The sequence below is a fragment of the Lithobates pipiens genome, unplaced genomic scaffold, assembly GCF_037356315.1.
Source record: "Lithobates pipiens isolate NorthernLeopardFrog02 unplaced genomic scaffold, aLitPip1_a1.2 Scaffold_28, whole genome shotgun sequence".
Lineage (NCBI taxonomy): Eukaryota > Metazoa > Chordata > Amphibia > Anura > Ranidae > Lithobates > Lithobates pipiens.
In genome coordinates, this window is record NW_027507789.1 from 65,871,246 (window position 1) to 65,883,838 (window position 12,593).

The 12,593-nt window shown below is 44.9% G+C and overlaps 1 protein-coding gene across 9 annotated transcripts in view; it reads left to right on the forward strand.

Moving 5' to 3' along the window:
* The first annotated feature begins 2,828 nt into the window (after positions 1 to 2,828).
* The window catches only part of EXOC7 (exocyst complex component 7), a 78,388-nt gene continuing 68,623 nt past the window's right edge, over positions 2,829 to 12,593 (forward strand). For 3 of the 9 annotated variants that reach the window (XM_077459349.1, XM_077459354.1, XM_077459347.1), the window contains exons 1-3: positions 2,831 to 3,013; positions 5,407 to 5,472; positions 5,554 to 5,738. In XM_077459349.1, the coding sequence (XP_077315475.1) occupies positions 2,954 to 3,013; positions 5,407 to 5,472; positions 5,554 to 5,738 (311 nt within the window). In that variant the 5' untranslated portion in view covers positions 2,831 to 2,953. Of the gene's footprint in view, positions 3,014 to 5,406; positions 5,473 to 5,553; positions 5,739 to 12,593 lie in introns of all 9 variants that reach the window. The other 6 variants (XM_077459352.1, XM_077459353.1, XM_077459345.1 and 3 more) reach the window with 3 other exon arrangements.

A 12,593-nucleotide genomic window follows, 5' to 3' on the forward strand; every position in this document is an offset into this window, starting at 1 on the left:
AGCTACATGGGGTATAATTTTTGAAGCAAAGCCGAAGCAAAGCAAAAGCAGGGTGTAAACAGCAATGTAAGCTAACCATTGTATTTAGTGACACGGGCTTTGACCAGCTTTCAGAGAGCATTAACAAAGCTTGTCCGAAACCATGTTTTGAAGCAAGTCTAAACTAACTCTCACTTTAAGTGGTAATGCCCGCTGAACACGACAGGGGGTATCATTTTTGCTGTGGCATGTGTATCAACCCATGGTATTCAGCCACCATGTTAGCATAAGGTAGGTGTTTAGGGTGCAGTAAAACTGCTGCTCAAATGTCTATGTTTACAGGCTGTTTTGAGTTGTCCCCAGTAGAAGAACTGAGGGGAAACCATCCAATGGGGACACTAGTTCTCGTGACAACCAGTTATTCCCTTATTGTTTTGGCTCTTGGACAGGAAGGGAAATCTCCCCAATGGGGAACAAATAGCATTCAAAATCTGAGAGTGTTTATAAAAACTCTATGATTCTATCCAAAATGAAAAAGAAGCCTTTAGTTATACTTTAACCACTTGAGGTCCACGCTATAACCAAATGACGGCCACAGCACGGACCTGAATTTCCAGAAGGCCTTCATAGGACTTCCTCCCCTTTGCGCGCTCCCCGTGCGCCCCCTGTAGGGTGCACGCAGTGTGCGCTGTGATCACCGAATCACAGAGACCCGGGTGATCACTGATCCAAATAAGGGCCCCTTACCACGCGATCAGCTGTCAGCCAATGACAGTTGATCACGTGTGTAAACAAAAGCTCCGTAACTGGCTTTTTTTTCTCCTCACACTGATAGCGTGAGGAGAAAAAATAAAGCCGATCACCGGCTTATGCCCAAGGGACATCGGTCCCGAAGAGGAAGGAGGCACCTCTGCCTCCTCCTCTGTGCCTGCAAGTGCCACTTGCCATTGCCCACCAATGCCACCTATCAATGCCCACCAGTGGTGCCAATCAGTGCCTCATAAGTGCCACCTAGCAGTGCTGCCTTTCAGGTTAACCTATCAGTGGCCATCACTGCCAACCATCAGTGCCCATCACTGCCAGCTATCAGTGCTACCTATTAGTGCCACTTCTCAGGGCCCACCAATGCCACCTATCAATGCCCTTCAGTGCCACCCATCAGTGTCACCTCTCAGTGCCCACAAGTGCCGCCTATCAGTGCCCAACAGTGCAGCCCATTGGTGCCCATCAGTGCAGCCCATTGGAGCCCATCAGTGCAGCCCATCGGTGCCCATCAGTGCAGCCAATCAGTGCAGCCTCATCAGCGTACATCAATGAAGAAGAAAAATCACCTGTTTGCAAAATTTTCTAACAAAATATAAAACAAAAAAAAATAAAAATAAAAAAATTGGTCTTTTTACAAATACCACCAAAAGAAAGCTCTATTTGTGGGAAAAAAATTATAAAAAATTTAATTTGGGTACAGTGTTGTATGACCAAGCAATTGTTATTCAAAGTGCATCAGAGCTGAAAATTGGTCTGGGCTAGGATTACCACCTTTTATTCAAGCCAACCCCGAACACTTTAGTGGCCTGGGACACCTTTAGGTGCCTCAAGGAGAGTAGTAATGTGGTGTGCATAGCGTGCCGTAGCAAACAGTGGGTTTGGCCAAATTGCTCTTTCTAACATCATCACCCTGCCAACCAATGATGCCAAACTTGCCTCAAGACAGCTGCCTGCAGCTCCTGGATGGCAACAGATTTGTGTGACTATATCGGTTACGTGAGGAGCCACTGCCCGGTTTGAATAATGCGTCCGAGTTTCAGTTTGCCTGAAACCTGGACACATGATTTAAAACCCAGACTGTCCAGGTGAATCCTGGACAGGTGGCAACCCTCTGGGCAGGAGCGGGGTTTAAGTGCCCAGTAAGCAAGTGGTTAAGTTCACCTTCCCTACTGACTCCGAAAAATGTCAGAAACTGACAAAATATCACTGAAATCTTATGAATGTCACTAGAATTTAAGAATAGATATCTCCAACAATGACAACTTTTCATTCCCCTCAGATGTATTCAGAGCTCTGTCCACATATATAATAACTGTGCCCCCACCCCATGAGGAGAGCGCTCCCTTATACAAAGTATAGCTGTCTGTATATTCGTTTTATAATACTGCCCCTAGCGGTGTCCACTGTCATCTGTACGAAGCGTCCCCACATTTCACCTATTCCGTTGTAGTGTCACATTTTGCTGCCTATCACAGGATGCTGCGGAAGTGACGTTGCCGCCAGAAATTGCATACTGCGCATGCCCGATGCGTTCCAAACACTCGCGCCGTGCGCTCCAACATAGTTTCGGCAATACCGTTCAGCGAAACCATCACATAATGTTACGGAAGTGATGTTACACACAACCCAAACACTGGGCCGTTCGTTACAACACTAATACTTCCCTTGTTACCTAGTAGGTTTTGCATTGCTGGGACTTGTAGTGCCTATCCTGAGCTACATGCTTCAATGTTCATTGAAGCTCGCGGATAGGGATGAGGACACTGAACATTGAAGCATGTAGCTCAGGATAGGCACTACAAGTCCCAGCAATGCAAAACCTACTAGGTAACAAGGGAAGTATTAGTGTTGTAACGAACGGCCCAGTGTTTGTGTTGTGTGTAACATCACTTCCGTAACATTATGTGATGGTTTCGCTGAACGGTATTGCCGAAACTATATTGGAACGCACGGCGCGAGTGTTTGGAACGCATCGCGCATGCGCAGTACGCAATTTCTGGCGGTGACTTCCGCAGCATCCTGTGATAGGCAGCAAAATGTGACACAACACAAAATGTGACACAACATGGAGGACCTTCGGCAGACGGAAGTGAGGGTGACTTTTTGGCGGAAGTGAAGCTTGTTGACATCTGATGCTGGAGCTGCCAGGAAGGGTGGGGAGAGATCCATTCCATAGTCGGTATCATTGTCTGCACGAATTACCAGAAGAATGATCCCGAACGAAGAGACCTCGGGCCGGAAGAAGGAGATAGAAGGGAAGCTGAAGCAGGTTGTGTGTCATGTTTATCCCTGAGGGGGAGGGCTGGAGGAAACCTGTGGACAGGGCGGTGTACCAGGCAGACATGGGTGGAATATTTCTCCTGGAATGAATACATGTCATTAGTAAATGCTGAGTGCTGCCATAGCTGGACTCCTTGTGAATTGTCTGAATGCCATGCTGATCCCAGGGCTTCATTACTGTCTGACCTGAAATCAGTCTACAGATTTGGAGCACAGACAAGGAATGATCTGGGATGTGTTTGGACCCAGGATCTAACCTCACATGTGAGATTCTGCCGGGAAGTGGTTACCTGTATGGTCCATTCATCTACGGCAGAGGTAACCTGGGGCCCTCCAGCTGTTGTGGAACTACATTTCCCATGAGGCATTGCAAGGCTGGCAATTAGACCCATTTCACACTGGTGCGTTTTGCAGGCGCTATAGCGTTAAAAACCGCCATAAAACAGCTGCTCCATTCACTGTAGTGCAAAAGCCCGAGGGCTTTCACCCTTAAGCGTTACGCTGGCATCAGAAAGTCCTGCCAGCAGCTTCTGTGGAGCGGTGAACTCACCGCTCCTCCACCGCTCCTTCCCATTGAAATCAGTGGGGCAGCGCTGTCATACTGCCGGGAAAACGCCACTGCGGTGGCATTTTGTGGGCAGATTTAACCCCATTTTGATCACTAGTGGGGGTTAAAACCACCCCACTAGTGGCCAAATAGCGATGCTAAAATGATGGTAAAGCGGCGCTAAAAATAGCACCGCTTTACCGCTGATGGCACTGTGTGAAAGGGGTCTTACAATTACTCCCAGAGGCATGCTGGGACTTGTAGTTCTGCAACAGCTGGAGGGCCCCAGGTTTCATACCCCTGATCTACGTTGCTGCATTTATACATGCCAAAATGTGGGGGGGGGGAATGCCCCGGTCGCAGACGATTGTCCTGTACAGGTGATAGCTTCCTGGTGGGATCGGATCCTGGTCCAAACACACCTCAGCTCATTTGCTTCCCTAATATTATAGGTCAGTGACTGAGAAAGGATTGAAGTAAGAGGATCAGCATGATGGGGAAGTAGACTGTCCAGTAAGGATGAGCTCCGGCATGTTCGCATACTCCACGTGCAGACACGCCAGCAAGTCTGCGCAGCGCTGCGCTAATCACAGACAGTAAGACATTGCCCCGATGCGTGGCTGCAGAGATCGGGCAATGTCTCACTGCCTGTGATTAGCGCTGCGCTGACTTCCTGGCGGGCTCTGCACGTGGAGTGTGCGAACACACCAGAGCTCATCCCTACTGTCCAGATGCAGAACAGCAGTGACTGCCTATATACCTCTTTCTCGGCAGGTTTACTTTAAAGGTGAACTCTATCCAATGACATTTTGACCATTAAAACAGTCCAAATAGGTGACCTATAAAGGGTTAGTTCACTTTTACAAAAAACTGCCTATGTAGCTAAGGGGTGTTTGTAGATAGCACACTGTGCAGCGCTGAATATAGGTGAAGAATTCCCTTGCTATAGGTGTAAGCCACTTGCATACCTCCAGAAGCCTGACTGGAATACTCTTAGGACGTGGCTAAGTGGAGCTAAGCCCTCGTTCACATTGAATGCGGCCTTGAAATCCTGCTACTTCATCTGAAATTGCACAATTTCAAAGCTGCATGTCAGTGTTACTTGAAAGATATCTGTGCATCTTCATGTAAAGATGCCTTTCGACGCTGCACCAAAAATTACCAAAAGTAGCGCAGAAATTACTTCTCAAATCGATGCGCCGTTGCACTAGTTGGAATGTTGCCATAGCTGGCAATAGACTGTGATTTTTCATGAGATTTGACCTGACAAATGATTCCAATGTGAATGAGGGCTTAGTTATTACTGCTCACCTGCACCATCACAGGAGTGAGCTCTCTCTGTGATTCAAACTCCTGTTACATGCACTCTCTCCCCTGTTGCAGTAGCTCTGAGCTCAAAGTTTGAGAGCTCACTTATGATGGTGCAGGTGAGGAATAATGACTACGCCTCACGTAGCAATGTCCCGGGAAGTAGGTAAATTGGCCTTCACCTATAGCAAGGGCATTATTTAAATTTTAAGAAAATATAGGAACCAATAGGTTCCAAACCCGCACACATCAATAACCAAAAAACAAATAAACTACAATAAAGAGCTGTGTATTGTAAAGTGTAAACACCTATAACGTGAAAAGAAAGCAAGCAAAAAATGTTGCTCGCCCTCCATCCCAACTGCAAGTGTGAATGATCCCTAAAAGGTGAAGTTGACACTTCAGTTAATAGTGTTCTAGTTTTTGGGGTCAGCGTTGACAGCCTTCATGTTACTTTAAAGGACGATAAGCAATACAATATGTCTATAAGGTTGGTGACCACTGATTTATTTTTATTTTTCTATCAGGAGGAAGAAATGTTGACATTCATCAAAGAGAGTCTAGATAAGAGTGATCAGCTAACCAATAACATGGTGAGTATGAGACAAGGCATGGGACGTGGTTCATAGTAAATGATATGGGCTTTGCTATAGCCTCTTGTGTCCATCTTCCAGGTGTCCATCCTTTCTTCCTTTGAGAGTCGATTAATGAAGTTGGAGAATTCTATAATCCCAGTGCACAAGCAGACAGAGACACTGCAGCGCCTACAGGAAAATGTGGAGCGTACCCTTTCCTGTCTGGACCACGTCATTAGCTACTACCATGTAGCCACTGAGACTGAGAGGGTTATCCGAGAGGGGTAAGAAAGAAAGGAATGGGGTTTCTTGAATGTGCAGTGCATTTTTTATTCATTACACATGATAAAAAAAACAAATGGTAAGCATTGGGTACATACCTGTCATGGCCCTTGTTAATTCGTATTCACATATTTAAAGGGTTTAACCACTTGTCTACCACCTAACTGTAATGATACGTCATTAGTTTGAAGTTAACTACCTGGGTTATGGCTGCAGCTAGATGCCATAACCCAACAGATGGGTCATCATTTTTTTTTTTTTTTTTTTACTTCGGCGGCTGGCTTTGCAATAAAAGTGATCCCAGCTGCGGATCTGCCTGCTTCCAGTGGTTACTTACGTCACTACTGGTTCTCGAGCCACATAAACATCATTTTATTTATTTATTTATTTTTTTCTTAGAGCTAAAGATAATTTTTGTAATTTTTTTTTTTTATTTTTTTTTTTTTTTTGATCTTTTGCTTTTTGGGTTGGGGAGACATTTGGGGTCTTTTAGAACCCAGATCTCTCCATAAAAATAACATGTCATGCTGTATTATTATCGCAAGGGATAGCAATAAAAGTAATATTTTTTTTAATAAAGGGACAGTGTAAAAATGATTATATATATATATATATATATATATATATATATATATATATATATATATATATATATATATATATATATATGTGTGTATATGTGTGTGTGTGTGTGTGTGTGTGTATATGTATGTGTGTGTGTTAACACATTATACATTTTCTTTATTTATAATAATGATCAAATCGACATCTATGTGAGTGCGGGTACACAGCATGAGTTTGGAGACATGCACTCACACAGATGTCATATTGGGACACAGCGGCTGTGATTCAATAGACATCAATGGGACTGCCTGCACAGGCATGTATTGAACACTTGTGCATCCCCGTGCGGGTAAACACAGCCCTGCACAGGCATACAGTTTTGTACGTCTTGAACGAGGCCTATGAGTGTACAAACGGTCTGCCCACAAAAACAGATGCATCCTAACAAAAGTTGTTCAGTATTTTTCTAAAGAAGCTATAACTTTAACAGAAAGACCTGTCCACTGCCAGCATGCTGTAGAGAAGGACTCTTTGCTCTCTGTTTGGTAGCAGTGGTCCAAAACACACCTTGCTTTGTCATACCTAAAGCCCTGCAGTCGGCAAAGCTTGTGCTCCTTGCTAATTGGAGAGCTCTGTTTTTTTTTTTTTCCCTTTTTCAAATTCTTTATACAAATAAAATACCCAACAAAGCAATGCAAGACAAAACTGCAGTGACGTCTCATAACAGGTTAAATTACATACAAGAAGAGGATATACAGAGTATTTACATGGGATGCAAAGTGCAAGAATACCAAATGAGTGTCATATACCAAATGAAAGTAAGAAAAGTGTCTTCAAATATGAAGAGGTCCAGCAAATGAAAATAACAAACTTAGGGGTAAACAACAAGTATCGGCTATAAGCTATGTTGGTCATTGAGATGAAAGCACCCCTAGAGGCCGACATAGTGAGCAGAGACATCTCCAAGATCCAGTACCAGTCATAGTACCCAGTTTTTTTAGGGAAGGAAAAGAGCGAGTCAAGAGAATGGGAGAAATAGAAGAGTACAGAAAAAGGCGCGAGGGGAGAGGAGGGAAAAAGAAAAAAGCAGGGTAATGTCGTGCGCACGGAGAAGATAGGGGCCGAAAGAGTTCAGTCCCCCAAACCGGTTTCTAGTAGGGCCTTGCCCCATCAGAATAGATAAACATTTCCAGCAGAACCACATTATTTTTGTGTATTGCCCCTATCCTGTTGAGCCACAATGAGATGGGAGGGGGGGGGGTAGTTTGGATCCTGCCATCATAGAGCGATGATAGCTCTGGTTATGATTTAGTGGGGGGGGGTGTTGGCCCTCTGCAGTGAGACCACTGCTTCTCTGGGAAGCAAGAGTCCTTCTCTTCAGTATTCTGGCAATAGGTGGGTTTCTTTATCGTACATCATGGGACACAGAGCCTTAAGTAATTACTTAATGGGTTATAGGCTACCTTCAGTTGTTGACACTGGTAAACCCAATCAAGGAAGTCTACTCCCTATATTCAGTATATAAGTATATGCTACTTCCAGGAGCACATCAGTTTTTTTCACCAGTGTTAAAGGTGTTGGTCATGAGTGAAGATGTGCTCTGCTGAGCTCCAGGAGGGATCCATGCTGGATTTAACTAGCCTCCATAGACCAGATTCATCCAAAGTGCCATTGAGGCCTAAAATTATGGTCCCTGGGGCCTTGTATCCGAAACACAAGGTTTTTCCTGTAACGCCTCTCTTTGTAGGGCAGAACCCCAGGAGCTCAGGGCTTAGGTCTTGTTACATTACCTAAACTTCCTGATGGGGTGCTTTACAGGTCCAGGGCAGTTGGTACCCCGTATTAGGGACCCAGTCCCTGAAAGTTTGTTACGCAGCCCACCGTGATGGGTGAAGGTTGGATTGTTTGTTAATTCAGCAAATCCTGCGGTGAGGGAAAAAAATGTTGTCATGCCTTAAATCTCCACTAGAGGGAGTCTATGCACATACATTACTCTGTTGTCTTCACTGTAAGCTCAGTCCATGTCTGATTGTTGCAGCGTGTAAAGGGAGACTCTGCAAGGTAAGAGAAAGTTGCAAAAGTGTTTTCTTCTCCCTGATAGGACCAAAGGGTAAGGCGGACAGCAGCGCTGTATCCCCCTTACATCCCCCCCCGCCACGGAGGTGTGCGGATGGCCCACCAATGCCGCTTATTGTTGGCTGATTTTACTATTGTTTGAGCCTGCTGCTGGATGAGTCCCTGCTCCCCCCCCCCCCTCTATACCCCAGAGGAGAAATTCTCCAAAAGATGGAAAATACCAGCAGTTGACACTGTGATTTCCAATGTGAATAAAGGCCTAACTTGTTCAGTAGACAATGCACAATTGCTTGAAGAAGGATCCAACAGATAAGGAGTTGGAATCCCTGTTTAAGATCTACTTTTTCCATGGCAGGTGCCACTACTCTGTCTGCAGTGGCTGCAATAAATGTCTGTCAATCCCTAAAGGACTAATTTAAACAGGCCCTTCGAGAGCTTCCTGCACAACAAGCTCAGGATTTGGTTGGACTAACAAAATCATTATGCTTTGCCATAGATGCTACTAAAGATTATATTCACCAGGCGTCCCGCCTTACGCTTATGCTTGTGGATATGCATAGAATCTCATGGTTTAAAATTTTTTTTTCCAGGTGAAGCAACATGTAAAGATCTCCTAACTGGGCTGCCTTTTCATGGGGAACACCTATTTGGAGAAAACTTGGACAAATATATCCAAACAATTTCTAGTGGGAAAAGTACTCTTGCCAGTCAAAAAAAGTATAAATACCCTTCATTTAAAACTGACTCTTTCCCCTACGCCAGGGGCGACGGCCTAAAGATCTCAGTCAGGTCTAGGCTCAAAAGAAGTCCTGGGGTTGGAAACCTGCAAGCCAGAATCCTAAAGCCTCATTATGAAGAGGCAACCCCCCCTCACCAAGGTGGGGGAAAGACTTTTGCAGTTTTCAGAAGTCTGAAAAGATCAGGACAGATGGATCATCTCCACGGTAACGCTGGTACAGTCTCGCTTCCTGAGGTCAAGCGTTCCGAAAGATTTGAGCACCAGATCGATTAATATCTCAAAGGGTGATCATACAGATCCCCACAAAGGAGCAAGGTCTGGGGTTTTCATTCAAATCTTTTCATGGTATCAAAACCAAATGGAGACGTCAGACCCGTTCTAGATCTAAGAAATCTAAATCAATTCCTGAAGATCTGCTCCTTTCGCATGGAGACGATCAGGTCAGTAGTTTCTATCCTTAGGGCAACACAGTGGTGTAGTGGTTAGCACTCTAACCTAGCAGTAAAAAGGGTCGCTGGTTTGAATCCCAACCATGACACTACCTGACTGGAGTTTGCATGTTCTCTCTGTGCCTGCGTGGGTTTCCTCCGGATACTCCAGTTTCCTCCCACACTACAAAGACATGCAGGTAGGTTAATTGGCTTCTGTCCCAAATTGGCCCTAGTATATGAATGGGGACCTTGGATTGTGGGCTCCTTGAGGGTAGGGACCGATGTGAGTGTGCAATGTACTGGGATGGGGACAATTGCAGACACTCACTCAGGTTGAACTGGATGGACTGGTGTCTTTGTTCAACTTTACTAACTATGTATCTATGTAACTTCTGGCATCAATCTACATCAGGGATGCATATCTGCATGTCACTATATTTCCCGCTCATCAAAGGTTTCTGCGGTTCGAGTTCGAACAGCAGCATTTCCAGTTTGTAGCCCTGCTCTTCGGGCTAGCCACAGCACCCTGGGAATTCATCAAAGTGCTGGCCCCACCTCTAGCCAGGTTAAGAGCACAGGGCACAACAGTCGTTAGCATACCTAGATGATCTATTGATAATAGAGCAGTCGGTGGCTCGTTTGGCTCAAAGCGTACATACTAGAACCAACTATCTGAAAATCTGGGTTCGATTCTCAACCTAGAGAAATCTTCCTTAATACTGCTAAAAAAGCTGGAGTACTTGGGTCTGATCATAGACACAGCCCAGTAAAGAGTGTTCTTGCATCAGGCAAAAATTAACTCCATAAGAGAGTTGGTATAGATCAGTGATTGAGAACCTTGGCACCCCAGATGTTTTGGAACTACATTTCCCATGATGCTCATGCACTCTGCAGTATAGTGGAGCATCATGGGAAATGTAGTTCCAAAACATCTGGAGTGCCAAGGTTCGCCATCACTGGTATAGATGGTCAGGTCAAATGGCAATCCCGCCATTCGCCTTTGCATGAGGTTGCTAGGAACTATGGTAGCTTCATGCAAAGCAGTTCCCTATGCCCAGTTTCATTTAAGACTGTATCCTGTCTGCTTGAAAGAAAACAATTCAAGCTTTAGACTTGCCAAAGCAGATGTCCCAAAGTGTCCCAAAGCCTCACTTGATGGTTACTAACTAATCTGTTGAAAGGAAAATCCTTCAGACCAGTCATCTGTGGTAACAATGGATGCCAGCCTTTCAGGCTGGTGAACAGTACTAGAAAAAAAACTGTCCAGGGACAGTGGTCAAACCTTGTCCATCATTGTCCTAGAGCAGCCTTTATCTACCTTTTCAACACAGAGGAACCCTTGAAAAAGTTCTCCAGTCTCAGGGAACCCCTGCTAAAAATTATAAATCTACAACTCATGATACATTAGTGTGATGATCATTGGAAAGAATGGTCCTTACACTGGTCATTGGGAAAAATTACCTCCTTACAGATAGCCAAAAAGATCAATGGTGTTGGAACTTATCCAAGAGGCAGAAATGGCCCAATGCTGAAGGAACCCCTAGCAACCTCTGGAGGAACCCTAGGGTTCCACAGAACCCTGGTTGAGGATCACTGTCCTAGAGATTCGGGCAGTACGTCTGGCTCTAAAAACCTGGACTTTCAGGTTGCGGGATTGTCCTGTCAGGATTCAGTCCGACAATGCCACAGCTGTGGCCTATATCAATCGCCAAGGGGGCACTGAAGGTCTCTCAGCGCAGAGGGAGGTGAACCTATTCTAACTTGGACAAAAAGGAATGTTCCATGCCTATTGGCAGTCTTCATTCCGGGAGTACAGAATTGGCAGGTGGACTACTTGAATCTCCAGCAGTTATTCCCAGCGGAATGGTCTCTTCCTCCCGACATATATCACCTCGGCGATATATCCTTGCCTTTCTACAATTAGGGGTAGAAATGAAATTGGCCTTTTGTACTATTAAGGTGGGGAAGAAGAGTCAGGGAAGAAGAGTCACTACATTGTCTTGATGTGGTGAGAGCAGTGAAAATCTTTTTTTAGACAACTGCTCAGATTCGTAAGACTGATGTCTGTCTTGTTTATTCTTCCAGAGGGTCTTAAAGGACAGGCAGCGTCAATATCCACTGTCGCTAAGTGGATTTGACAAGTGATAATTCAAACTTATGATTTAAGGGGTAAGATTTTCCCGTTTCAAGTTAAGGCGCACTTTACCAGGTCGGTTAGTGCTTCTTGGGCAGTGCGTCACCAGGCCTCCATGGCTCAGATCTGTAAGACTTGGTCTTCAGTGCATACATTTACAAGATTTTATCAGGTGGATGTAAGGAGGTATGAGGCTATCGCCTATGGGCGCAGTGTGCTGCGGGTAGCAGTATAAATTCTCAAGTTTGTGGGTACCCTGCGGGTTGTTTCTCCCTCCCATCAAGTAGCATTGCTATGGGACTTCCCATTAAGTAATTACTTAAGGCTCTTTGTCCCATGATGTACGATAAAGAAAATAGTATTTTTATTACAGATTACTTGTAAAATCCTTTTCTTGGAGTACATCATGGGACACAGAGGTCCCGCCCCTCTTTTGAGATTAAGTATATTGCTTTGCTACAAAAACTGATGTACTCCTGGAAGGAGGAGGGGTTATATAGGGAGTAAACTTCCTTGATTGGGTTTACCGGTGTCAACACCTGAAGGTAGCCTATAACCCATTAAGTATTTACTGAAGGCTCTGTGTTCCAGGATGTACTCCAAGAAAATTATTTTACTGGTAAGCTGTAATAAAAATCTAATTTTTTCTTCTCGGGCTGTGGCTGCTTTGCAAAGAAAATGAAATGTAAGGTATTATGCACACCTCTGCAGCCTGTAAAACACTATGAGAGGCTAAAAACTGCTGGGGCCAGATGGTACACCGAGCAGTACTGACATTTAGGGCAGTATGCACCCAGGGGTAAATGTTTGGAATGCAAGCAGTCCGTGTTCTAGGCACTGATCCATGGCCTCATATTGCCCTAAACATTAGTAGCACTCGGTGCACTGCACCATTCATCCGCAACAGATTTTA